The sequence below is a fragment of the Nicotiana sylvestris genome, chromosome 2, assembly GCF_000393655.2.
Source record: "Nicotiana sylvestris chromosome 2, ASM39365v2, whole genome shotgun sequence".
NCBI classification, from domain to species: domain Eukaryota; kingdom Viridiplantae; phylum Streptophyta; class Magnoliopsida; order Solanales; family Solanaceae; genus Nicotiana; species Nicotiana sylvestris.
In genome coordinates this window covers 133,910,407-133,934,558 of record NC_091058.1, presented here as the reverse complement: position 1 = coordinate 133,934,558, position 24,152 = coordinate 133,910,407, and the positions used below count along the sequence as shown (strand labels likewise).

Below are 24,152 nucleotides of genomic sequence, written 5' to 3'. Positions count from 1 at the left end.
CAAGAAATAACCACTATGGTTACCAACAATATTAGCATAAAGTCTAAACATGATATATAGCATGATTGACAGCTCAATTACTTTATGACATGATGAAAACACAAATATCAACAAAATAGGGCCACTATACAGGGCCATGGGAACAATAGAGTCCCATTTCACATGGTGCACGCCCACACGCCCGTCACCTCAATACCAATTACATAATACGTAGTTCGGAATTTTATACCCTCAGCACTAAGCTTAGAAGAGCTACTTATCTTAAACAAGCCAATTCTGACACCGAGCAAGCCAAGCGATACTCCACAAATCCCATCACGCATGTTCTGACCTCCAAATGGCTCGAAACCCAATTCATATGCTGAAAAGTGCCTCGAAAAATTGCTCAATTCCGAGCTCCCCAACTCAAAATATATTAAATGCATAAAGCCCTTGTTTTAACAGAATTCTTCCTCATTTCGTGTGCCAAAAGATCTCAGAACTCACGTTTGATACCTTCAATGGATTCCTTGTGAAATTTTAGCCAAGTTAGGCTCTTGAACCACTCCATTGGACCTTATATTGAAGGTGATATGTTGGTTTCAATATTTGGAAATAGTACAGATTTTTAACTACGCAGCAGTGGCAATTTCGTAATTAATCTGAAAAATCTGGCAACCTAATCTAGTAAAATGACCATAAAATCCTCATACAATGTCCAAAATTTGACGATTCATTTTGCTATGGCTTCGCAATTATGATACGGATCTAATGCTTCAATAAAAACAAAAATCGGAGATCATTTGTTCAATGTGGTACCATTTATGCTTGAAGAAACGACGTCGAAACATAAGAAAAAACGAGCGCAACACAACCCAAACCTATCCAAAACTCACGTGAGCCCCTCGAGACCCCGTCTAAATACCAAAAAGTTCCATATCATAATACGAACCTACTCGAGGCCTCAAAACACACATAACAATATCGAAACGACGAAATGCACCTCAAATCAAACTTAACAAACTTTTGAACTTTCGACTTCCAAAAACTCACGAGAAACATATCAAATCAACTCGGAATGAATCCAAATTTTGCACACAAGTCCTAATATATCATACGGAGCTATTCGTCCCCCAAACTACCGAGCGAACCGGTCGGGTCGTTACACATATTTTTCTATGGACCCTCTAGGACCGTCAAATCACGTGTCCAGGTCCGTTTACCCAAAATGTTGACCGAAGTCAACTTAAATTCAATTTTAAAGGCAAAATTAGTATTTTTATCAAATTTTCAGATAAAAGCGTTCCGGATATTCGCCCGGAACGCGCACGTAAATCGAGGTGAGATAAAAGGAGGTTTTTAAGCCTCGGAACACAGAATTGACTTGTAAATCAAGTGATGACCTTTTGGGTCATCACAGCGATCCTTCCCCGCATTCTTAAAGTTGTTATGCCAGTTTGGACACCTCTTCAGCACTATTATTGTATTCAATTTGCGGTTCTCACTGATGGTTGAAGGTTATGCCTTAGAAGGTTCATTATTGCTGAAAATAATTTTAAAATCTTGTAAATTGCGTTTTTAAAAAAATAGGCCCCGCATTTTACACATGTCAAAGAATAAAAAACTTAGTATATAATGTGTCATCCATGTCACAGTGAGCGAAGACCACGTTCAATCAGAAGTATTTATTAGTATTCGGTTCATCAAGTTGAGGTGTTAAAATGGGAAATGTGTAAGTTTGTTTACCGGATTAGCATACTGATGCAAGTTTAAGTGGTCCAGAGGTCATTTTGCCGAAAACTATATAGGTAAATCCTTATTAATTTGCACAATCAGGCAAACTTATGGTATTCCTATAACAGAAGAAGCACCAGGCAAGAGGTGCTTGGCTCGACCGATGATAACAACTAGGAGTAACACAGTTCACTTTCTTTTATTGGTATGTCTTTTTGTTGGTTTATTCCAATTTTTTCAGAGTTATTTTGATGATTCCTCCAAAGGAGGAAAACGTGGTTTCATCCTGTATGATTAAACAAAATGGATGGTCCTCCTTGCAAGTTGTGAGTACCTATAATGCCTTTCGTTGCATGAAATGCAAACCTTTCTCATCCTTCTTTATTTTTTTCCAACTATTTTAGTTTAAGCTATTGGATGGACGGTTCTTTAGGTTAATTCTTCATTTCTTTTAAGGATCTAAGAGTCGCAAGTTTTTCTTTCCCACTTTACTTCTTTATTAACTCAAAACTTTTAAGCTCTTAGTTGAAAGTGGAGTACTCTTGTCATTACAACAACCTCGCTAGTCACCCAAAAACATTCCTTCACTCATTCCAAATTCCACCAAAAACCACAAGTAGATGCATGCCCAGAAACTACTTCTCATGTAACCGGAAGTTTTATACTAACAGCTTGCTTTGCCTCTCAAATGGCAGTGGTGGAGTTCATGTAAAGCAACTTTCTCACTAATCATATCGATTTTCAGGAGGGGCAGGGTATGTTGCAAAATGGACTACAAGAGGTAGTTCTTTTATAGTTACACATGCAGAAAATGCAAGAATGTGCATCTATTCTAGAAAAAAAAATAGTACAAATGAGATGGTAAAAATCACTTCACTAGTCAAGCCAAGAAAGCCTCCAAGCACGCAAACTACCAGCTACGACGGTAAAGCCTCTGCAGATCCGTGCAGTGCATGCATGTCCATGGAAGCAATGGAGGATCCAGACAATAGGAATGAATACAGAGAGTCTCGCAGAGATGACATTTGACTAGTAGGTCTGCTGGTTCTCGACAAGAGCATCGACAGCAAACTGGAGTTCTTGATGGCTACATAACCAAAATGACAAATGAAAGTGAGCTCGGAACACTAAAATGCAAGATGCAAACACTAAACATACTTCACCCCTGTTATTCTCTTTCTTGATCAGGGGTGTTTGGGAGGTAGAAACATGTTTTAGCAAGAAAGTCAAAGCAACTCAGGGAAATCATCAGAACATGTAGAATAACTAGGCATTGACACCTATTCTAGAGTCCTCTCATGTTGCTGTATTGAATAAGGGAATAAATCACAGATCTGTATTTTAGTTCAATGCTACCAGACTAAAGCCCTAAAGAGCAGCTTTTCGATGTACTACTCTGTTACTCTTTTTACTTAAGGCAGTTCAAACACAACAGCCATTAAGGATAGACAATGACAATACATGTGGAACTCTTCAGAAGGTGTGACCTCCAACATTCAAGACGATTCTCCTTCCACATTTCAAATGAAATACTTTAACGGACATCTTTAGCTTCAACCTATGATAGAAGCTTTTGACCATAAAATTGTTTTCTTGGTTTTTGGTTTTTGACAAGTCTCCAGTGCAAAGGGAACAACTCGAACTCAGCTGTGGACTGGTCGAACTATAAGTAACCATGCTTCAGAAAGAGAGTAACAGAAACTTTGAAATACTAAATATGAAGAATCAGATGAGTATCATAAGATGTGGAAGTAAAGACACCTACTTTGATCTATAAAATTGAAATGCTTGATACAGGGATCTAATATGTTACTGCAGTCACACTCGTTGCACCAAATAGGAGAAACGTTTGTGCTATTCATGCATCCGACTCAAGGCAGTTAGATAATGCTTCAAGTATGATTTGCCTGCACCTACGGGAAGAAAAGGCACATGGACATAGAAAAGGTATTTAATGTTAAAATATATTTTCTTTGATGAAAATGATGACACATAGATGTCCACATCAATGTACAACACAAACAAAGAGGAGGTGATTTCTTTCTCCAGACTACAATATAGAATAGAAATTACCAGCGAACTTACATTAGTACGGAACCTTGATGTTTCAACCTCGGGAAGTATATATATGTTCATTTCCGGATTATTGTCCGGAATAGTTTGGGAGTATATCTTTTGATCAGCAGTAATTGCATCATCAACCTTTGTAATGGCAACAAAACTAGCCTTGCACAAAGGGCATGTCGAGACTTTCCTGCTTGATGCCTATGATAATGGCATTGTGAAAGGAAAAATATCAATTGAAACAAAAACAAAAATCCAAGAATCTGAAGTTTCACTTGCATGCGTAGAGGAAATCATAATAACATCTCATCACGATGGCATGCAAAAATTGAAAAAGAGAAAAAAATTCCCATCAAACAAAATTGAAAGGCGGATAGGAAGGTTTACCATATGATTGGCCCACGTCTGGATGCATGAGAAACAAAAACGATGACCACAGGGAAGCACCCCCCTGGATGAACTAAAATCTGTCCAACATATGACACAGGATAATGTGGTTGATGTAGACACTTTGCAAGTATTATCAGTCTCATTTTGGACCTCATCAACAGCTAGGCATGGCTCTTGTCCATTTCCACGAAGATTAGATGAGGTACCTTCTGCATCCAAACACTGATTACCATTATCAAGGAGTCTGTTAACTTCAGTTTCCCCAGTGCCATCTACACCTATTCTACTTGGTCCCGCCTCTGACTGATGGAAGCTAAAATCAGATCCATGCCTGTTAATCATAGAGATTTCAGGCATTTCAACATCCAAGTTGTAAATTTGAGCTAAAGTTTCACGTTCCCGAAGAGCTTGTAATCGGAGACTCTGTTTCTCTGAACCTGAAATAATCTCCACAAGATCCCCACTAATGTTCGTCTTCACCAATCTACTACTTCTGCGAGAAGTTTCAGCAAATTCAGAACTTCCGTTCTTGGGTTTAAGGAATGCTGAAGAGGGAAAATTCAGTTCTTCAATCTACACGGAAAAAAAAAGAGGAAAAGAAAAGTATCAACTAAAGTTTGGAAAGTAATGCATTAAATAATGACTGTCTAAAAAGTTATTACCTGTGTCCTACGTGAGCATTGTAAAGAGTGCTCACTAGAACAATATATGCTGCTGGACGGGTGATCCTTGTTCAGATTATTTCCATTTGATTTCCTCCTTGGTCTATCCTTGTGTTTAACCAGCTCAGGAGACAAATTCTGCAACCAGTAGCATAAAAGCAAGCAATTGAAGCTATGTTATATAATCCTTTTATAAAGATGTGTCTCGGCACTTATTTTGCAGTACAATATATGTCCAATACCTAGGGCCACGAAGAAGGTTGGATGAACATGTCTATAAAGAAATGTTGTAAAATTGGTAATGCAAATTTAAGAGTAGATATGCACACTTGATTTAAACTGAATCAATGTGTTGTTTCCCTTAATTACCAAAATTGAGGTGCTTGTTTGGTGGAAATTCTTCTATTTTCTTTTTAATTTTTTATTTGTCAACTGATCTTTCAGCTTCTTTTACTAAAAGAAAAAAGAGACCTTGTAGCCTACTGCTCAATCAGACAAAAATCAACACCAAGCTTGAAACTTGTAAATCTGACTCATTTTGAAATAGATGAAACAAAGGAAAGTAAGAACATCCTCATTCAGAAACATAAACCATTTTAAGTGAAAATTGCAAAGCAACAGAATGGTGTAATCAGCCAGATCAACAATTTAATGTTCTGAACAAGAAAGCCATTGAGATGGTAGATAAGCAGTGGATTATTGAGCCCAAGTATGAAAGAATGAGAAATGAAAAGAAAAGAAAAAGAATAAGGGAAACTAGTTCTATTTATAGTGAATTGAGGAGAAAGGAAAAAAATGAAGAGCACAGAGTGAGTTGTTCCAGCTAGCTGTTACGTCAAGAATGCGAAAAGTGCTTTGGTGGAGTTAACTCAGTACAGAATATACAAAATGTAGTGCTGCTATCACTAAACAGATCTCCTTTTTTAGTATTAACTAGCACTTTGTTTATATACTGGTTGAGTGGCTGGCCCTACCTACATTGTTTTACCTTTGCAATTGCTAATTCTCTCCTCTCACTGAAAGAGCCTCGCTTTCACTAAGCATTGAGACATGGATTCAAATCGGAAGGGCACAAGAGCTTTCTGAATCAGCACATACTGAGGTGAAGCTGGTGTATGATCAACTTCTGATCTATATTGCACTAACGCTTTCTGATAAATGACCTAGATTATGATAATAACTAGCCAAGACATACAACATTTACAGCATGCATCGATAAATATTCCTACTGATACATAAAGCCAGGAACAGCCGGATAATGTGGATTATTTGTCAATCAGAAGGAATATTTTTAGTTTGAACTGTTAAACAAAAGCACTTTGAACTACCCCTTTGAAGTGCAAGATCTAGTTATGAAAATGATAAAGAGCATTAACGAATAAATGAATGCACCTCTTTTAATAAAGTTGAATCTGTCCAAGAGTTGAAATCCGCTTCAGATTCAATAAGAATAGCTGGTTCTTTCGAGTGGTTCAATTGTTTACTTTCGCTAAAAAGTGTAATATCCAACATTATTGGACCCACTTCTTGCCCACTGAAAATAATTGAATGCAAAGGGATAAGATTCCAGCTGTAGAACTGGAGATATGATTGATCATAAGCAACCAACTTCCAAATGAGCTATACAGCAGCTCTCAGACAGTCAAATTGACAAAGAAAGAAATTGCTACATTCTGCTAATAAATCAAATGTTGGTTAATTAGTTCTATGGCATCTCCCAAATAAATAAAAAATAATTTAAGAAATCTCGGTCTGCAACTTGTGTTCTTCAAAAGTAAGAAATAAGAATGACTCCTAAATACAAGATAAATTTAGCTGTCACGAGAAAAATGATGAAAGAATTAAATACCGCAGACAAATTTTTTCAGAGAAAGCAGAAAAGGATAATTTAGTCCTGCATATGCATTTTCTCTTGATTCTTTTATAAGTACAACAAGAAATTGATTAGCTAAATTTTTGTCTTTTTCTCGATTCATAGCCATTAGATAGCTAAACAGCAATATTTCTGTGAGTAGGCATCTAGAAACATAAAGATCTCATCAAGTAAACATCACCAGCAGGATATGCACCCAATTGTCCAAAAGTGATTCCAGATTTTGGAGAAGAATCATTACATTCTCTTATCAAGACTCATATTATTTTATCTAGTTCTCTTTAACTGAAGTGGCATGCATTTGCTATGAGGATCAACTTCCCCCAGTGGGAACCACAAAGGTCAACTCCAGACTCCAGTCCAAATAAATTTTGTCAGGCAAAATTAACACTAGTTACACAAACCAAGAAAACCTACATCGCTATAACTAGTAAGCCAGTATTTTATATACCATTGAAATGTGTAGGGACCCTCCGGAAGACGCCTTCCTTCCTTAATACAATCTTCAACCCATCTATGGTTGATTATTGACATTTTGAACTTCTTGGCAAGCTCATATTTCTTCCCATCAAATCTCCAGCACACCTAACCAAGATGAGCATCATACACATTAACACTTCATGGGTCACCAAACAACTTGTCTAACTATAAGCACAATTTGAAACATATCTCAAGGAATGGCTCTCACGTTATGGCATCATATTGGCAGAAAACACAGAGTTTATTAGGAAAAAAGTTGACAAATAAATACCCAAACGACACGATTTTAAAGGTGGGGCAGCAGAAACTCATATTATTAATTTCTTAAACTCCAATTGTCAGGATATTTGGCCATGCAGAGAAGAAAATAGGAGCGGTTATTTGAATACAGTTACACCCCATGTTTTCATACGCAAAAGTACGTCATAAGTCAATTGATGTAAGCTCAAAAATGAGATCATCTTTGAAAGTACATAAAGAAAAAGTAAATTAATCATGTTACCTTGGAAGTTACAAATATTTAAGATCATGAACTGCAAGTACCAAGAAGGTTGGAAGGCTTAGAAGCTAAACGAATTGAAGAAAATAAGTTTTGTCGAAAGTCGACAAGTTGGGAATGTTATAACATGTACTTTTGGGGTGAGACTAGGGTGCTTAACATGATAAGGAGGTTATGTTATGAGTTATTTTAGTCGTATGATAGTCGTGTGCTATGTTTTAAAGTCAAGCGAGTTGTAGAACAAAAATTGGCAAAGATCATCACAAGTTACATTCGTAAAATGTGCTGAAAATTAGGTCAAATGTAGCCGAGCTTTTCTCCCATTATACCTGGAATAATGGGATAATCCACCTACCAAATTGAAGATCTACGAGTCTAGTTTCTAACGCATTAAACCATTTGTCAATATGATATCTGAGTAGAGATATATTCGCATTTTCGCGAGAGCCCGCAGGCAGCCCCTATGGGACCCACTTGGTCGGTGGCCGACCTTCACCTATTTTTATCTCGTTTTTGGGATGAGCTTTGCTCATTTTTCGACCTCCTTCCATCATCACACTCTCCAAACCCTCCCAAACCGTTCCCCTAAGGCTCCAAACAAATTCCATAAAAATGCACCATAACCCAATATCAAAGGTAGCCAAAGGTGAAGAATAACCCCTCTATGGTGTTGTGATGTGAATAAGGATGATGATGAGCTAAGTTAAGCTTAGGGTTCGAATTGTATTTACTGCCTAAGGTATGTTTAACATCCCTTTGATTGTGTTTACGTTTAATTACATGATGGTTGTGGTGTTGGAGTGAAAGATTACAAGATAGCACTTGAAAGGGGAAGATATGTTGTTATGTTTTGTTGGGTTGTTTTAAGGTTATATATATATATTTAAGGTTATATATATAAGAAAAGAGAAAAAATCCCTGCCAACATGTCCCTCACCGGAACACTATCGTTCCCAGTCGACCTCCGCCACAACCCCCATGTCTTACTCTTCCTTACTTAATTTTCCCTTCTTTTACCTCCCCTCGTCTTCTACTCAAATCCCCTTCCTTTTCGTTTTTCCCAATAGCTACTCCATAGCCACATTCTACACCAGTGATTCCACTGTTACCACCTACTCCTCACTAAATTCTTCTTAAATCAGATGTTAACAATGATTTTATTAGTTAAAATGGAATCGTAATCAGGGGTGGCAGAAGTTGAACAATGATTTTGTCGATTTTGTTTGTGGTTTTGGCAATTAGCTGAAATTCTTGACTTTTGAATTGCGATTTTGACATCTTTGTAAAAGGCGAGCGCCTCTGCCTGTGTAGCGAGAGGCTAGCTGTGGCATCGCTTTTTGGAGAGAAAAAAAAGGCACAGACATTAAAAGAAAATACTAGCGACTTGGAGTTTGATTCCTTAGCGATGGTAATATCTGAACGAGTGCCAACAGCAAGTCCAACAAGCAATTTGAACTCCAATGCTCCTGCATTCGTTCCAAGAAATCCTTTATCTCCAGCTTTTCAAAATGCAGCAGCTGGAACACCTACAACTACTGTGCAACAGCAGCAAATTAATCCCAACACCTCAAACACAAAGCCTAAGGGTGATCGAACAAAAACAGGAACACCAACATCTGGGCAGTTCCAAACTGTGACAACAAGGGCTACTGCAAGAACATCTACAAGGCAAGGTACGCCAGCTGCAACTCATATAGGTGCAACATCGACCAAACAGGCCACGTCAGGTATCCATGCAAGTCCTATTGAACAGCAGCAACAAAATGATCCAAACGCTACAGCTAGGACTCCTACTGGTGATTGCAAAACAGTAACAATTTCACAGGTTGGGCAGCAACAGCTCGTAACCATTGCTCCAGTTATTTTGTTAGACGAAAGACAACTTTTGGATGCAATGGTAAGTTCTGATCCTAAAAAGGCTTCAAATCATGCTATTTCAAGCACTGGTGATGAGAATATGAGCAGGAACAAATCACAACAAAGGCAAGTCTGGTTACTGCACAAGCTGGCAATAAATTGATGACTCAGGGTGTTTCTCAAGACATGCCAAATCCACTATTGGTAGGTAGAGATATATATGAAGAAGGGGAGAAAGATGATATCTTAAATCAATGTCGGGCAGAGGCATCAAGAAAAGGTGACCTGTCACCGATGCATAGTGGAAAAATAAAGAAGGCACATACAAGGAAAAATAGTTGGGACGACAAGGTCAGCGATTTTTTAAATGTTAGGCGACCTCCAATGAGAGTTGTCAAACAAAAGAAGGCTGCCCCAACTACATCTACAAAGTCCAATCGTTCAAAAAAGAAATCATGATTTTTGAATACATCTTGAAGAATTGGGGTTGTGATGAAAAAGAATTACAACTTGAAGAAATTACAAGTTCGGACAAGAAGGGACAACATTTTAATTCCTTCATCATTTTATTCTACCATTATATTAGTATACTCATTTGTAATATCATCACAGAGTATGTTATAAACTCTGTGATGATCATTGAATATTTGGTACTTTCTAGTTCTTATTTTTTACATGCATGCTAGTAGATGAGGTTTTTTATGCCTCAATAGGATTAGTAATGTAAGGTTTAGCACGGTTTATGTTTCCTTGGTCCTATGCCTTTGGAAATTATCCACACGGCTATAAGATTATATGCCCTCGTGAGACTTTGCAAGCAGCTACACCATGAATCCTCTACATGAGGCTGCCATAGGCAATGTGAGGCGCAGAAGAGTGATTATATAGTCAAGGCATATGGGTAACAATACCGATATTATTGTCCCCCTTATTTGTACTTTTCCTAATTGTTGTATTTTTCTTTTCTTCTATTAATAAAAAACTAGCCCTAGGCACTTGCCTAGCGGATTGCCAAAAAAAAAAAAAAATACTAGCGACTTAAAACATTAGGGCTTGCAATGATTTCACGTTTCTATCTTCTTCAACCTTCAAACAACAGAGCAGCCAAGTCCACCTAGCCAGGTAAGCTTCTTTCTTCTTCGATTTCCTTTCTTCTTCGATTTCTTCTTTCTTCTTTTGTGATGACCCGATAGGTCATCTCATGACTTAAAACCAAATTCTGTGTTCTAAGGCCTTTAAAACCTTATTTTATCCCTCCTCGATTTGCGTGCGCAAACCGGGCATGTTTCCAAAAAGCTTTTATGTTGAAAGTTGATGAGAATAATAATTTTTGCCTTCAAAAGTTGATTTAATTGATTTCGGTCGACGTTTTGAGTAAACAAACTCGGATTCATGTTTTGACAGTCCCGGTGGGTCCGTATCGAAATATGGGACCTGGGCGTATGCCCGGAATCGGATTCGGATGTCCCTAACCCGAGTTATGAATTTTTGTTAAAAATTGTTAGTCTAAAAATTTAATGGTTTTTAACAAAATTGTTAATGTTTGATCTTGTTGGTATCGGGTCTGTATTTTGGTTCCGTAGCCCGGTACAGGTTCAATATAATATTTAAGTCATGTATGTGGATTTTGGTGATAAACGGAGTTGTTTTGACATGATTCGGATGTCCGGTTGAGAAAATAGAAATTTCAAAGTGTTCTTGAGAATTTCATTTGATTTGGTGCTAAATTCGTAGTTCTAGGTGTTATTTTGGCGATTTGATCGCGCGAGCAAGTTCGTATGATATTTTAAGACTTGTGTGCATGTTTGGTTTGGAGCCCCGAGGGCTCGAGTGAGTTTTGGATAGGCTACGGAGTGATTTGAACTTGGAAATATTTGTTGGTGTAACTGATGGTGTTGCAGGCCTCTGATCTGCAATTGCGAGATCAGGCATCGCAATTGCAACCTCTGAGAGGTTCGCATTTGCGAGCTTCTCATCGCAAATGCGAAGAGAAGCTGGGTCATACTATCTTCGCAATTGCAAAGAATTCTTTGCATTTGCGAAGTAAAGCTGGGAGGGGCAGTGATCGCAAATGGGATCTTTTTGTCGCATTTGCGGAGATTCAAGTTCGCAATTGCGAACTTATCTTCGCAATTGTGAAGGCAGCAAAGATGTGAAGGACCTCGCAATTGCGATGGTCCCTTCGCATTTGCGAGCTTCGCAATTGCGAAGCTCAGGTCGCAAATGCGATATCTGCAGCTGTGTAAAACCTAACTTAGACGGGATTTTTGCTCATTTCTCAAAATTTTCAAAACAAGAAACCCTTTAGGCGATTTTACAAAGACCACTTCTTCCCCAAATCATAGGTAAGTGATTCTTAACTCATATTTTTCAATCTTTCACTTAATTTACAAGATTTCAGCCTAGAATCTAGGATTTTCATAGTGAAATTAGGGATTTTTGGGTAGAAACTAGGGATTTCGAAATTTTGGGATTTAGACCTCAAATTGAGGTCGGAATCCAAAACCAATTATATATCTGGGCTCAGGGGTGAATGGTTAATCGGGTTTTGGTCCGAATTTCGGGTTTGGACCAAGCGGGCACAAGTGTCGACTTTTGTTGACTTTTTCAAAAATGGCCTAAATTGAATTCCTTGCAATCGTGGGTAGTTCCTAAGGCTTAAATTGAGTTGTTGTGATGACCCAAAAGGTCATCACTTGTTTTAGAAATGAATTATGCGTTCCGAAGTCTTAGAAACCTCTTTCAGCATCACCTCGATTTGTGTGCGTAGTCCGAGCGCGTAGCCCGATAGACATTATGTGAAAATTTATGAAAAATGATGAATTTTGATTGTAAAATGAATTAATTTGACTTCGGTCAACATTTTGGGTTAACGGACCCAGACCCGTGATTTTTTACGGTCTCGAAGGGTCCGTAGGAAAAAATGTGACTTGGGCGTATGCTCGGAATCAAATTCCGAGGTCCCAAGCCTGAGAAATGAATTTTTGAAAGAAATTATTTTGTTGAATTAATTATGAGTTTTCGAAAGAGAGATGTGTTTGAAACCATTGGTATCGGGCCCGTATTTTGGTTCCGGTGCCTGGTGCAGGTCTTATATGTGATTTAAGATAAATATGTGAAATGGGAGCGGGTTGCACGCCTGCAACAAGATATGTGAAATGGGAGCGGGTTGCACTACTTCGCCTCGTCACTACTTCGCCGAGGTTAGATTCGACACTTACCAGTACATGGGGCCGGTTGTACTGATACTGCACTCTGCACTTTCTGTGCAAATTTTGGTACTGGACCGTGTTGACCCGAGTTGAGCTGCTGACTTCCGTCCCACAGGAGACACAAGGTAGATCTGTCGGCGTTCGCAGACCCTGGAGTCTCCTTCCAGTTACTTCACTTTATTGTTTCTTTTAACTTGAAAACAGTTTGTACTTTCCTTCAGTCAGTTATTTGTAGTGACTCTTAGAAGTTCGTGAATTGTGACACCAGATTCTGGGTAGTGTGTATAATTACTTGGGTTATTATAAAGTTCTGCACTCCTTTAATCTGTTATGGTTTAATTGTTGTTATTTACTGAATTGTTTAAGAGTTAGCGTATTAATCTCTAATTGTTGGCTTGCCTAGCAACTGAAAAATTAGGCGCCATCATTGTCCCGGCGATGGGAAATCCGAGTCGTGACATTTTTCTTCTTTCTTCTTTCTTCTTTCTTCTTTCTTCTTTCTTCTCTCTTCTCTCTTTCTTTCTTTCTTTCTTCCTTTTCCTTCTTTTTCTATTTTTTTTGCTCTGTTTTTTGTTGAGCAACAATGCAGAACAAAGAGTCTATTGCTCTGTTTTTTTTCCATTTTTCTTCTTCTGATCTCCTCTTCTTCTTTCTAATTTTTTTTGCTCTGTTTTTTGTCGAGCAATAGTGCAGGAAAAAACAGAACAGAGAGTGTTTATTCTCTGGTTTTTTTTCGTTTTTCTTCCTCTTCTGATCTTCTCTTCTTTTTTTGTTGCTCTATTTTTGATTGAGCAGCAGTATTGCACCCTGTTTTTGTAGGGGCAGAGGCAGAGAACTTCAAAAGTTCAAACCTGAAATTTCCTCCTTTTTCAATTATAAAGTAGAATTAATTGCATATTGTGAATTGATATATTTATTAATATATTATTGTTATTGAGTTTTTAGTTATATATATGTTATTTTACTTTATTTTTGTATAAATTGTCGCTTCACATCAAAAAGACGAGCGCTTCGCTGCGCGCCTCTCGCCTCAGTGAAGCAGGCCCTCGTCGTTATTTGTCGCCGCACATTATCCAAAACACTGGCATGTGCTTAAGTTTATCTTGATGTTGATTAAGTTAAATGGATGGACTAGACATGACCTAGTTAATAAAGTTGCTAATTGAGGATAGTTGGAGTTGTGGATTGTTTCCTTTGTTATAAATATATGGTATAAGGCGGGAAACATTGATGACTGACTTCATTATCATGTTAATGATACTGTTAAGTTAAAGTAAGAAGTCTATAAGGGGTGATATGGGGTATACGGATTCCAATTGGAGCTTGTCGCTGGCCGTGAAATAGTTGTGACTTGTTGTTGTTATATAGTGTCTTGTTATTGATACTTATATGTTGATGGATTTCTCTGGTTGTTGTTGTTGGTATATGGTATTAGAGGAGACCCTTATTAGAGGGGAGATGCTGCCGAATTTACATAAACGAGTTACTAGCTTAAGTTACGGACTTAGCACTAATTTTGAATCTCCTTATGCAATGGTAGATTAATAGCCTGTTTGGCCAAGCTGCAAAAATCAGCTTATTTTGAGAGTGCTTTTTTTCAAAAGTGCTTTTCTCAAAATTACTTTTGGCGAAGAGCAGTTTGTGTTTGGCTAATTAATTTGAAAAGCACTTCTGAGCAGCAATTAGTGTTTGGCCAAGCTTTAAAAAATTGCTTCTAAGTGTATTTTTCTCAAAAGTGCTTTTCAAAAAAGTGTTTTTGGAGAGAAGCTACTTTTTTCTGCTTCTCCAAAAATGCTTCTGCTTCTCCTCAAAAGCATTTTTTTTCCATCCAAAAGCTTGGCCAAACACCTCAATTTTTGGCCAAAAGTGTTTTTGGCGAAAAAAAAGCTTGGTCAAACAAGCTATAAGTGCAGTTGTTTGAAGAGTTGCTTGGAAGCAATGTTGTGAAGAGCGTGAAGCGAGGAAAAGCGACAAGCCTCTTTTCTCTTAAAGCGAGAAGCGAAGCGCTCGCTTTTTGAAGTAAAACGGAATTTTTTTAAAATAAATATATTAAAATAAATACTGCATAGACAACACATATAACTGTAAACAAATATTCAATACTTCAATGTAAAAACTAAAGAGTAGCATCAATTAAAGCACAAAATGAGCATCCTATTCTTCTACAAGATTAAATGAAATGAAAAAAATGGCAGTAAGTATACGAAAAATGGCAGTAACTGAAACGAAAAAAAATTGGGCAACATTTCGCTGCAATTTATCACTGAAACAATGAAAGAAGAAGAAGAAGAACTGAAGGAAAAAAATTGCTAGCATTTCGCTGCTATTTTGGGACTGAAACAGTGAAAGAAAAAGAAAAATGTGACGACCCGACCCGTCGTCTCATGAGTTACCGCTCCGTTTTCCCCGTTTTCAGCTTCTTTATGCTTCATTATCTGTAATTGTTGTGATCGAGTCGATTTGGATTAGTTTTGGTAGGAAATGAGACACTTAGTCTCTTTAAGGAAGGCTTAGTTTGGAAAAGTCAACCGGAAATTAACTTATGAGTTAGAGGGCTCGGATGTGATTTCCGGTGATTCGGTTAGCTTCGGGGGATGATTTGTGACTTAGGAGCGTGATCGGAAGTGGTTTTGGAGGTCCGGTGTAGAAATTAGTGTGTTTTAGCGAAGTTAGTATTTTGGCGATTTCCGGTGGGTATGTGAGATTTTGATCCGAGGGTCGGAACGGAATTCCGAGAGTTGCAGTAGCTTCGTTAGGTGATTTGGGATGTGCGTGTAAAATTTCAGGTCGTTCGGAGGTGATTTGGTCGGGTTTTTGATCGAATGCGTGTTTCAGAAGTTTTAGAAGAACTTAGGCTTGAATTCGATATGAATTGACGGTTTTGGTGTTGTTCGAGGTGATTGGATGATTGGAACAAGTTTGAATGATGATTTAAGATGTGTTGGTGCGTTTGGTTGAGGTCCCGGGGGCCTCGGGGTGGTTTCGGATGGCTAACGGGAAGAGTTTGGACTTCTGTTGTTGCAGATTTTCTGGTGCTTCAGGTATTTTCGCACCTGCGGTGGGGACCGCAGGTGCGGTGTCGCAGATGCGGGTTAGGAGTCGCAGAAGCGGAAAAGGCAAGGATTGGCTGGGACCGCAGATGCGGATAGGGAGCCGCAGATGCGGCCAGGCGAGACTTAATGAGGTTCCGCAGATGCAGAGTTTCAACCACAGAAGCGGCTATTTGACCACAGATGCGGTTATGGCTGGGCCGAAGGTATTTAAGTTCTTCGCGAATTTTGAAAGGTTTCTCATTTCTAACTTCGGACTTAGAGAATTTTGGACGATTTTGAAGAGGGATTTCAAGGAGCTTCGATAAGGTAAGGATTTTTGGACCTAAAACACAATCCTATGGTGTTATTACATGAATTAAGACTGGAAATTTAAGAAAATCATGGACTAAAAATGGAGGTTAGGGCTTGAACTTAAGAGAGCTAAGATTAGGGATTTGAGGGGTCAATTGAACTCCGATTCTTGTGATTTTTATATGTATGAACTCGTGGCGAGATAAGGAATCTAATGATGTAAAAATTTCTGAGTTTCGAGAAGTGGGCGCGGGGCTCGGGTTTTGCCAATTTCGGGATTTTTGATATTTTTCGATTGTTTTCGATTGGGTATTGTTCCCTTAGCCTATTGTGACGTATTTGTTGTGGTTTTGGTCAGATTCGACGCACGAGGAGGCCGATTTGAGAGGCAAGGGCAAAGCGGGCTAGAGTTTTGGCCGGCTTGAGGTGAGTAATGATTGTAAATGATGTCCTGAGGGTTTGAATCCCCGGATTGCACATCGTAGTGCTATATTGAGGCAAGATACGCGCTGGATGATGAGCGTGGGGTCTTTTACTGTTCTGTTTTACTTGTTTTAAAAAGGAATAGCATTTGATTTCTTCACTAATTTACTGCTTTAAGTGATTTTACTGCTTGATATGGAATTGCTTTGTGCCTTTACGTGTTTTCATACTTTCAGCCATTATTTATAATTATTACTCACTGAGTCGGAGTACTCACATTACTCCCTGCACCATGTGTGCACATTCAGGCATCGCAGAGTCCGCTCCTGAGTGTTGATTCTCCCAGTTCAGGCAGTGATTCGGAGACTACGAGGTAGTTGTTGGCGTTCGCAGCCCCGTGCCTCCCTTATCTTATCATTTTCATGTTTTTAGAACTATTGTATCGGAATTAGTGTTCAGTAGACTTGTATCCGGATTTCTTAGTTGCTCATGACTTGTGACACCCCGGTTTGGGCTGTGTCGGGATGGTTTCCCTTTTGTTATTATCGTTGTTTCCGCAATTATGGCTATATTAATCATGTTTTAAACTTGTTTATGTTAATTAATTATTAAAAGAGGTGTTTCGTTTGTTTTGGCTGGCCTTGTCTTCACGAGAGGCGCCATCACGACCGGGTTCGGGAATTGGGTTGTGACAAAAAAAGAGGAGGAGGAGGAAGAAATCACATACCTGAGCTTGAACTTGATGAACTTTTTTAATTTTTAACGTTGGCAGCCCTTAATATGTAGAAGCGCTCGCTTCTCGCTTTTTTTGCAAAAGCGCTCGCTTTATTCAACCTGCTAAGCTTCACATCACAGAAGCGTCTGAGGTCTCGCTTCGCGCTTTAAGCGCTAAAGCGAGCGCTTTTCACAACTCTACTTGGAAGGTATTAAGGACTCAACAGGGTTAAGGTATGTTAAGGCTAAACCCTTACTTCATTTTGGCATGATCTCTTAACTACATGCGTTTGATAACGACATATAAATCCTGAATTTATGTACATTATTTTAATTTCATAAGTTACAGTATTCTCACTTATTGGGACTTTATATATAAAGTATTACAGTATTTTCACCACCATCGAGCTATAATCGATGGGCACGCCCCTATTGGGCAACCTCTGATCAGATGGTAAGTTATATACTACGCCTACTGTGGTCGAGCGCCTATGAGCGAGCCCAGAATAGCCGAGATACAGAGCCTATTATGGCTGAGCGCCTATAAGCGAGCCTACGACGGCAGAGCAGTTACATGTACCGAGCCTTATAGGGCCGGACAGATATTTTACTTACTATATTGAGAGAGTTGAGTCAATATCAGATCATGTTTGACTCCTAGTTACTTTCAGTTATTAAATTATCAGTTCAGTTTCAGCTTTCAGTTATTTTGTTGTCTTACATACTCGGTACATTATTTCGTACTAACGTCCATTTTGCTGGGGACGCTGCATTTCATGCCTGCAGGTCCTAATAGACAGCTGAATAGACCATCGCAATAGACAGAGTCAAACATCAGCTGGGTTGGTAAGCTCCACTTCCTTGGAGTTACCAGGCCTAGATATTGGAGTCCATTTTATATATATGTTTGATGGGTAAGTCGAGGCCCTGTCCCGATCATGATACAGTTCAGTTATCTTTAGAGGCTTGTAGACTAGTCATGTGTATTTTGTATATCAGTATTGTGGCCTTGCCAGCCGTGTGTATATGTTCAGTTTGGTATCGCTGGTTGGAGACATTCATGGTGGCCTCATCGGCCTACACAGTTATGTATATGAGCTTTTGGGTATATTTACCCCTCAGATGAAAGAGACATTATTTTCAGATGATTCAAAATACGGCCCCATTGGCCTCGATTGGTGTTGTGAGCTTGCAGGTAGGCCTCATCGGCCTAAATTGAGGGATACCCCTTCACAGTTCACGGTTACAGAGCGGTACGCTCGGGCCGAGTAGCGCATCAGGTGCAGGCCATGCTTCCCCAAGTTTGGGCATGACAAATAATTCCACTAATGATGGTTGTATGTTGCAACTTGTAAGGTGAACAAAACCACCAAAGCTCCAGTTATAGCACAGAAAATCAACCTAGGCAGATTATGCTTATAATTAGATTTATATTAAAGATGGTTTACCTAACATATAAGGCCAAACCAGGCAACAATAGCCACTGAGATTTGAACTCTTGATACCATGGTTGTAATTGTGGCTTCTTCCTTCCTGTCCACTAGACTATCCCATTATACCCAAAGGTTCTAATTTTAATTTTTTGGGGGGAATTACAGTATAGAGATATATTGAACCAAAATACTATGTTTTCTTCTCTTGTACTTAATGAAATATGAGATGTTCAGGAGCGGATGTAGTGTATATATGGGTTCATCCGAACCCAGTGGCTTTGGCTCAGAACCTGTATGTGTTAAAGTTTCACTAATTAAGTACAAATAATATGCAGTAAATCAAATGGGATGTAAACTCCTGAACTCGAACCTATAAAGTTCAAGTCTAAATGTTTTACACTTTCAATTCTTTGCAGAATCCAATGGAATTCCTCTTTTTACATAACAAAGAGAGTTAATGAAAGGTTCTGATTAATAGTTGAATTCGGATTGTGAAAGATGACATACCAAATGAGTGGTCGACTGGTTCATTGAACCGACATAACTTGCACCACTCTTGTCTATCAGCTTGATGAGATTAAATCGCTCGGTACCGTGGTATCCACTGACTGTAGCTATCACCGATTCCATGCCTTGGATAGGTAATCGCCCCCGCGCTGAGTACAAAAAAAAAAAATGTGGATTTCATAAATATTGTATACCAGATAAAATAATGAAAGGCCTAAAATTGAACCCTAAATAGCATATAGATGCTGTTCCTCACAGTTACAGGAAGTGTTTTTACCCTTTTTATGCCGCCGATTCGCATCCTCCTCTTCCATGGAAGGTCTGCAAGAAGAGTAATGGCTTTGCCGGGAAAGGGAAATTTTGAATTTGTGGATTTGTAAGCACACAGTTTTTGAATAAAAGCATGAAAGAACTTTCGGGTCGGATCGGAATTTTTTTCTACGGTCCGACATTTTGAGGGATTTGTACTTTGTACAAAACTTTGCAAGCCTTCACTAGGGGTGTTCATAAAAACCCGAAAAACCGAACCAAACCGAAAACCAAAGTAAACCGACTAAAAAAACCGATACTTTTTGGTTTGGTTTGATTTTGGTTTTGAATTTTAAAAACCGATCAAATTTGGTTTGGTTTTGATTTTAATCAAAATATAACCGAAAAAACCCGAACCAAATCGACTATAGGAGTAGCTATTTCAAATTTATTTACACCTATATATATATATATATATATATATATATATGTGTGTGTGTGTGTGTGTGTGTGTGTATTTTTATACAAAGTTTCAAAAAATTTATGGTGAATGTTAATCAATTGCACTTTTAGTACAGTTCTTTACCTTTATATTCTAGTTTGATTGGTAGTTTTCTTTTGTTAAGTGTAAGAATCCATTTCATGTTTAAAAAAATATAATTTTAATCGAGTCCTTCAATTATTCATCACTATTTGATTCAATTATCATCAATATATTTTAGTAAATAATAGATTTCTCAAAGGGCAATTGATTTGATAGTGTTACGTTGAAAATGTGGTCGCCGGAATATGTGCTTGGTAATGTATGTCTTATATTTAAGAAAAACGACAAATAACCGGAAAAAAATCGAAAACCCGACATAAACCGAATCGGAAAAAAAATCGACTTAATTGGTTTGGTTCGGTTCTAATATTTGAAAAACTGACTTACTTGGTTTGGTTTCTTTTTAGAAAAAAATCGATCCAAACTGAACCATGAACACCCCTAGCCTTCACACCTTAGTAAGTATCAATTTCACGGGACTGAAATTAAATTAAAAAAATAGTCTGAAGTGAAATACACTTAACACTAATTAAATCTAAACTCTCTCTAAGGTGTACTTACGACCAAATAAGTTTGAAGTGCAACAAATATTTTCGGGCACTTAAGGTCAAATAGGTTTGAAGTGTAATTTTTGCACTTCAGATGCACTTAAGGCCAAATAGGTCTGAAGTGCAACAAATGTTTTTATGCACTTAAAGCTGCGTAAGTCTAAAGTGTAAACTGCTAGAAATAGAAATATGTTCTTCGAATTCCATCAATCCAATACACGATTTAACATCTAAATCTATTCCAAATGAACTCAAATTTGAAACATAACCTCCAAATATCATCAAGAACAAACCTCAATCATCAGTTTGTCAAAACAACAATAAGTCTAACAAACTCATTTTGCAATTAAGAAGACGAAGAAACCCTAAGCAATAGTATTAAAAAAAACACGACGATTCATCGGTATAAAACACCATAAACTACCTTAAAATATGCTCACATCATATGAATTCATCGTCACCCTTTATTTTCATAGCAAAGGATGAGGAGGAGAAGAAGGAGGAGGCCTAAAGTTATGTAAACTTTAGGTACCACCGTACTAGTTAAAAAAATTTAAAAAGTGAGTACAGGTTAAATGGGGGGCGACCAAATAGGGCACCATGTGCGATTTTTGCCATTCATTTTTAGAATATTATTTTTTCTTGGCAAAATACATAGTTTACTCATCAACCTTGCAGCGAGATCTTTGTTACACACCTCTTGTTCACGAAAAACTTTTTACACATTCAACCTTTTAAAAGTGTGTATAAAATACACTACTTTTGACCGGGCAACACTCGCATGCTTAAACACAAAAAAAAACACGTGAAACCCATGAAAAATAACATATTTTCTCTCCCCTCCCCACAGGAACGAACCCCTCCCCTCCTCTTCTTCCTCAGATCACCCTCCCCCTCATCTTCTTTCCCGCATATAATTTTTTAAAAGACATAAAATTTTAGATCTAAAAGTTGAGTTGTTTTTGTTGGTTTATTTTCCAAATATTGTGAAAACTATTTATTTGAGATAGATTGGCAAAATACATAAGTTACCCCCCAAGTTATGGACCAAATCCCTCTTACACACTTTTTGCGGACCAAAATTACTTTACACACTCAACCTTTCCGAAGTGTGTCTAAGACACCCCACTTTTGACCAGGTAAATTACACGCAAAACAGGCACGTGAAGAGGTAAAAGATAAAAATCTGAAATTTTATTTGAACGTTGTAGATTCAAGCAAGTTGATCCAAAGGTAAATATTTTTTTTCTTTTTATCCTTTTTTTCTTTTACCATTATATACAAAACACAAAAAAGAAAAGAAAAAGATTGCTAATGCTAAAACCTTCGTCCCCAACCTCCCTGCTCATTGGTCTTGTTCCCACGATATACCTCACCCAACCACTCCAGTAGATCCAAGTAGGAATAAAAAAGAAATAATCTTTAGATTTAAAATCTCTACCCGTATTTTTCTCCATAGCCATGGAGTTATTAGTGAAACCCTTATCTTTTTCGTCTTTTATCAGTCGAAAATGGAGTTCTGCTTGAAACTCCGGCCAGTAAAATAGTTTAAATATTCTGCTTCAAGTTGAAAAATTAAGAAGTTAATACAATTGGGTGTTTCATTTATATGAATATGGCAGTGGCAAAAGAGGAGAGTTAATGGGTTTTTTCTTGAAGGTTCTATCTGCCATGGCTACTAAGGTTTTAGAGGAAGAATCATTGCACACTTCCATTACAACTTAATTGGTGCAAAATCAATAATCCATTTCAGATATCAATCAAAGAAATTCTGGGTTTTTCTTAAAGAATGGGAGAAAGAAGGTATTTTATGAGGGAGTTTTCTGTTTAATCGGAGAGGAAAGTGATGGACAAGGGGAGGGAACGGTTGGGGGGAGGGGATAAGAGACGAGTGAGTTAGAGACGAGTGGGTTTGGGTTTGGCTTTTGATTTCTTTTCTTGTTTAAAAATTAGTATCAATTGGGATGCAAATTATGCATTTTCTTTTTTTACTTGAGTTATGACACGTGTCAAGATTTAATTAGCGCATGTGATACAATCTCTGAGATAAAGTGGTCAAACATAAAAAAGGTGTGTGTTAGATATACTTTGGAAAGGTTGAATGTGTAAGATAATTTTGATCCACAAAAAGTGTGTAAGAGGAATTTGGTCCATAGGTCAGGTGGTAACTTATGTATTTTGCCGAGATAGATTTAAAAGCTTTAACAATAGTATTGAAGGTTTGGTGAAAAAATCTAAAATCTACTATTGTTGGGTTATTGAAAAAGGTTAAAAATTCAATTGGGTCTTGTTGATTATTGGGTTGTTGAACTCAATTTGTTGTTCGATTTTTTTTAGATAGTGTGGTTGAATTTTGATATTGATGAAAACTTTTTCACAAACAACCATGGTGGCGGCAACAATGGTGCTTAAGATAGAATATGAGAAGATGAAGAAGATGGAGTTTAATTGTAATTTCTAATGTTTTTTTTCTTTTTAAAGTCAATGATACGTGTCGCTACTCTATTAGGGTGTGACTTTTCGCATTATCTGAAAAATTGGCCACTTTCAAAAGTGTAGATACACTTTTGAAAGATTGAGTGTGAAAGGTTTTTTGTAAACGAAAGGCATATAACAGGGATTTCGTTATAAGATCGATAGGTAAACTATGTATTCTACCTTTTTTCTTTCATATTTTTCTAAGGTTTTAAACGGACAAAAGTTCATGTTTTCTCACATACTACTCCCATTTTTTCGCATAGTCAGCAAACAAGTATGAGATGCCATATTATGCACTATTGATCATGAGATAACTTAGATTCGAATTCATGCACTGCAATTTAAATCGTGATATCAATGGTGGATTCAGAATTTTACGCAAGCGGATTCAACGAAAAAAAAATGTTAAGCGACTGACTATAAGGGTGGTTCCAGCAAGTGAGATTTGTGTCGCTCTTATCATAGTGCTACCACAAAATGAACAATTTTAAGAAATTGGGATCAACATTCGTTTTGCTATTTTTTCTTCAAAAGTTGCGTAAGAAATATAATAAGAATTCTATTTTCCCAATTTATTTGACAAAATCTAAAATCTTTTTTCCTATTGATAAAGAACAAAGTCGTTAATTCACAAACAAAAGAAAAGAAAACTTAAAGTGCGAGTATAACTTAAAATAAATCGATACTTACAATAGAGAAGAGAGCTTATAGTGTAAACTAATAGTTTCAACATAATATAAATAAATAATTTAGCATAAACTAATTTAAGAGGAGCTAACAGATTATAAATAATTTTAATGACTACACTTGGTATTTTAGCAAAATTAATGTAAGATTTCACTTTTTAAAATTTTTTGCTCATTTGAATTTTGAAGTAAAATAGACGGTACAATAAGTCCTGTTTGGATTTGGAGTTAAAAGACTAAATATAAAAATAAAGTAGTAGAAAATAGAGATAAAAAATAAAATACACTAAGGAAAATAAGCTAATTAGCTAACAAGGGGAAAAAATGAATAACTAGCTAGCTATTTAGCTAGGTCTTCATAATGTAAAAAGAAAAAAGGGGAAAAATACACTAAGGGTGTGTTTGGTATGACGAAAAATGTTTTCCTATTTTTCACTGTTTGGTTGCACAAAATAGTTTTAAAAATATTTTCCTAG

The 24,152-nt window shown here is 37.4% G+C and overlaps 1 protein-coding gene across 2 annotated transcripts; it reads right to left on the bottom strand.

Moving 5' to 3' along the window:
- Window positions 1-2,420: 2,420 nt before the first annotated feature.
- LOC104228834 (uncharacterized) lies at window positions 2,421-19,558 on the bottom strand. 2 transcript variants are annotated; one of them, XR_711436.2, is made up of 9 exons: window positions 19,449-19,558; window positions 19,172-19,320; window positions 7,154-7,287; window positions 6,222-6,363; window positions 4,830-4,967; window positions 4,165-4,740; window positions 3,799-3,978; window positions 3,479-3,626; window positions 2,421-2,800 (listed from the first exon to the last, which is right to left on the bottom strand). XR_711436.2 is itself a non-coding variant. In XM_009781382.2 (8 exons), the coding sequence occupies exons 1-8, from the start codon at window positions 19,483-19,485 to the stop codon at window positions 2,624-2,626; spliced, it is 1,533 nt and encodes a 510-aa protein (XP_009779684.1). In that variant the 5' UTR covers window positions 19,486-19,558; the 3' UTR covers window positions 2,421-2,623. The 2 variants fall into 2 exon arrangements, 1 of the variants encoding a protein (XP_009779684.1); XM_009781382.2 differs by lacking the exon at window positions 3,479-3,626.
- Window positions 19,559-24,152: the final 4,594 nt, after the last annotated feature.

Coding starts and splice junctions, on each gene's coding strand:
- LOC104228834 (XM_009781382.2), bottom strand. CDS start 19,485: ATGGAAGAGGAGGATGCGAATCGGCGGCATAAAAAGG. Junction 19,321..19,448: donor GAATCGGCGGCATAAAAAGG/GTAAAAACACTT, acceptor TTTTGTACTCAG/CGCGGGGGCGATTACCTATC. Junction 4,968..6,221: donor ATTCAACTTTATTAAAAGAG/GTGCATTCATTT, acceptor TACTGGTTGCAG/AATTTGTCTCCTGAGCTGGT.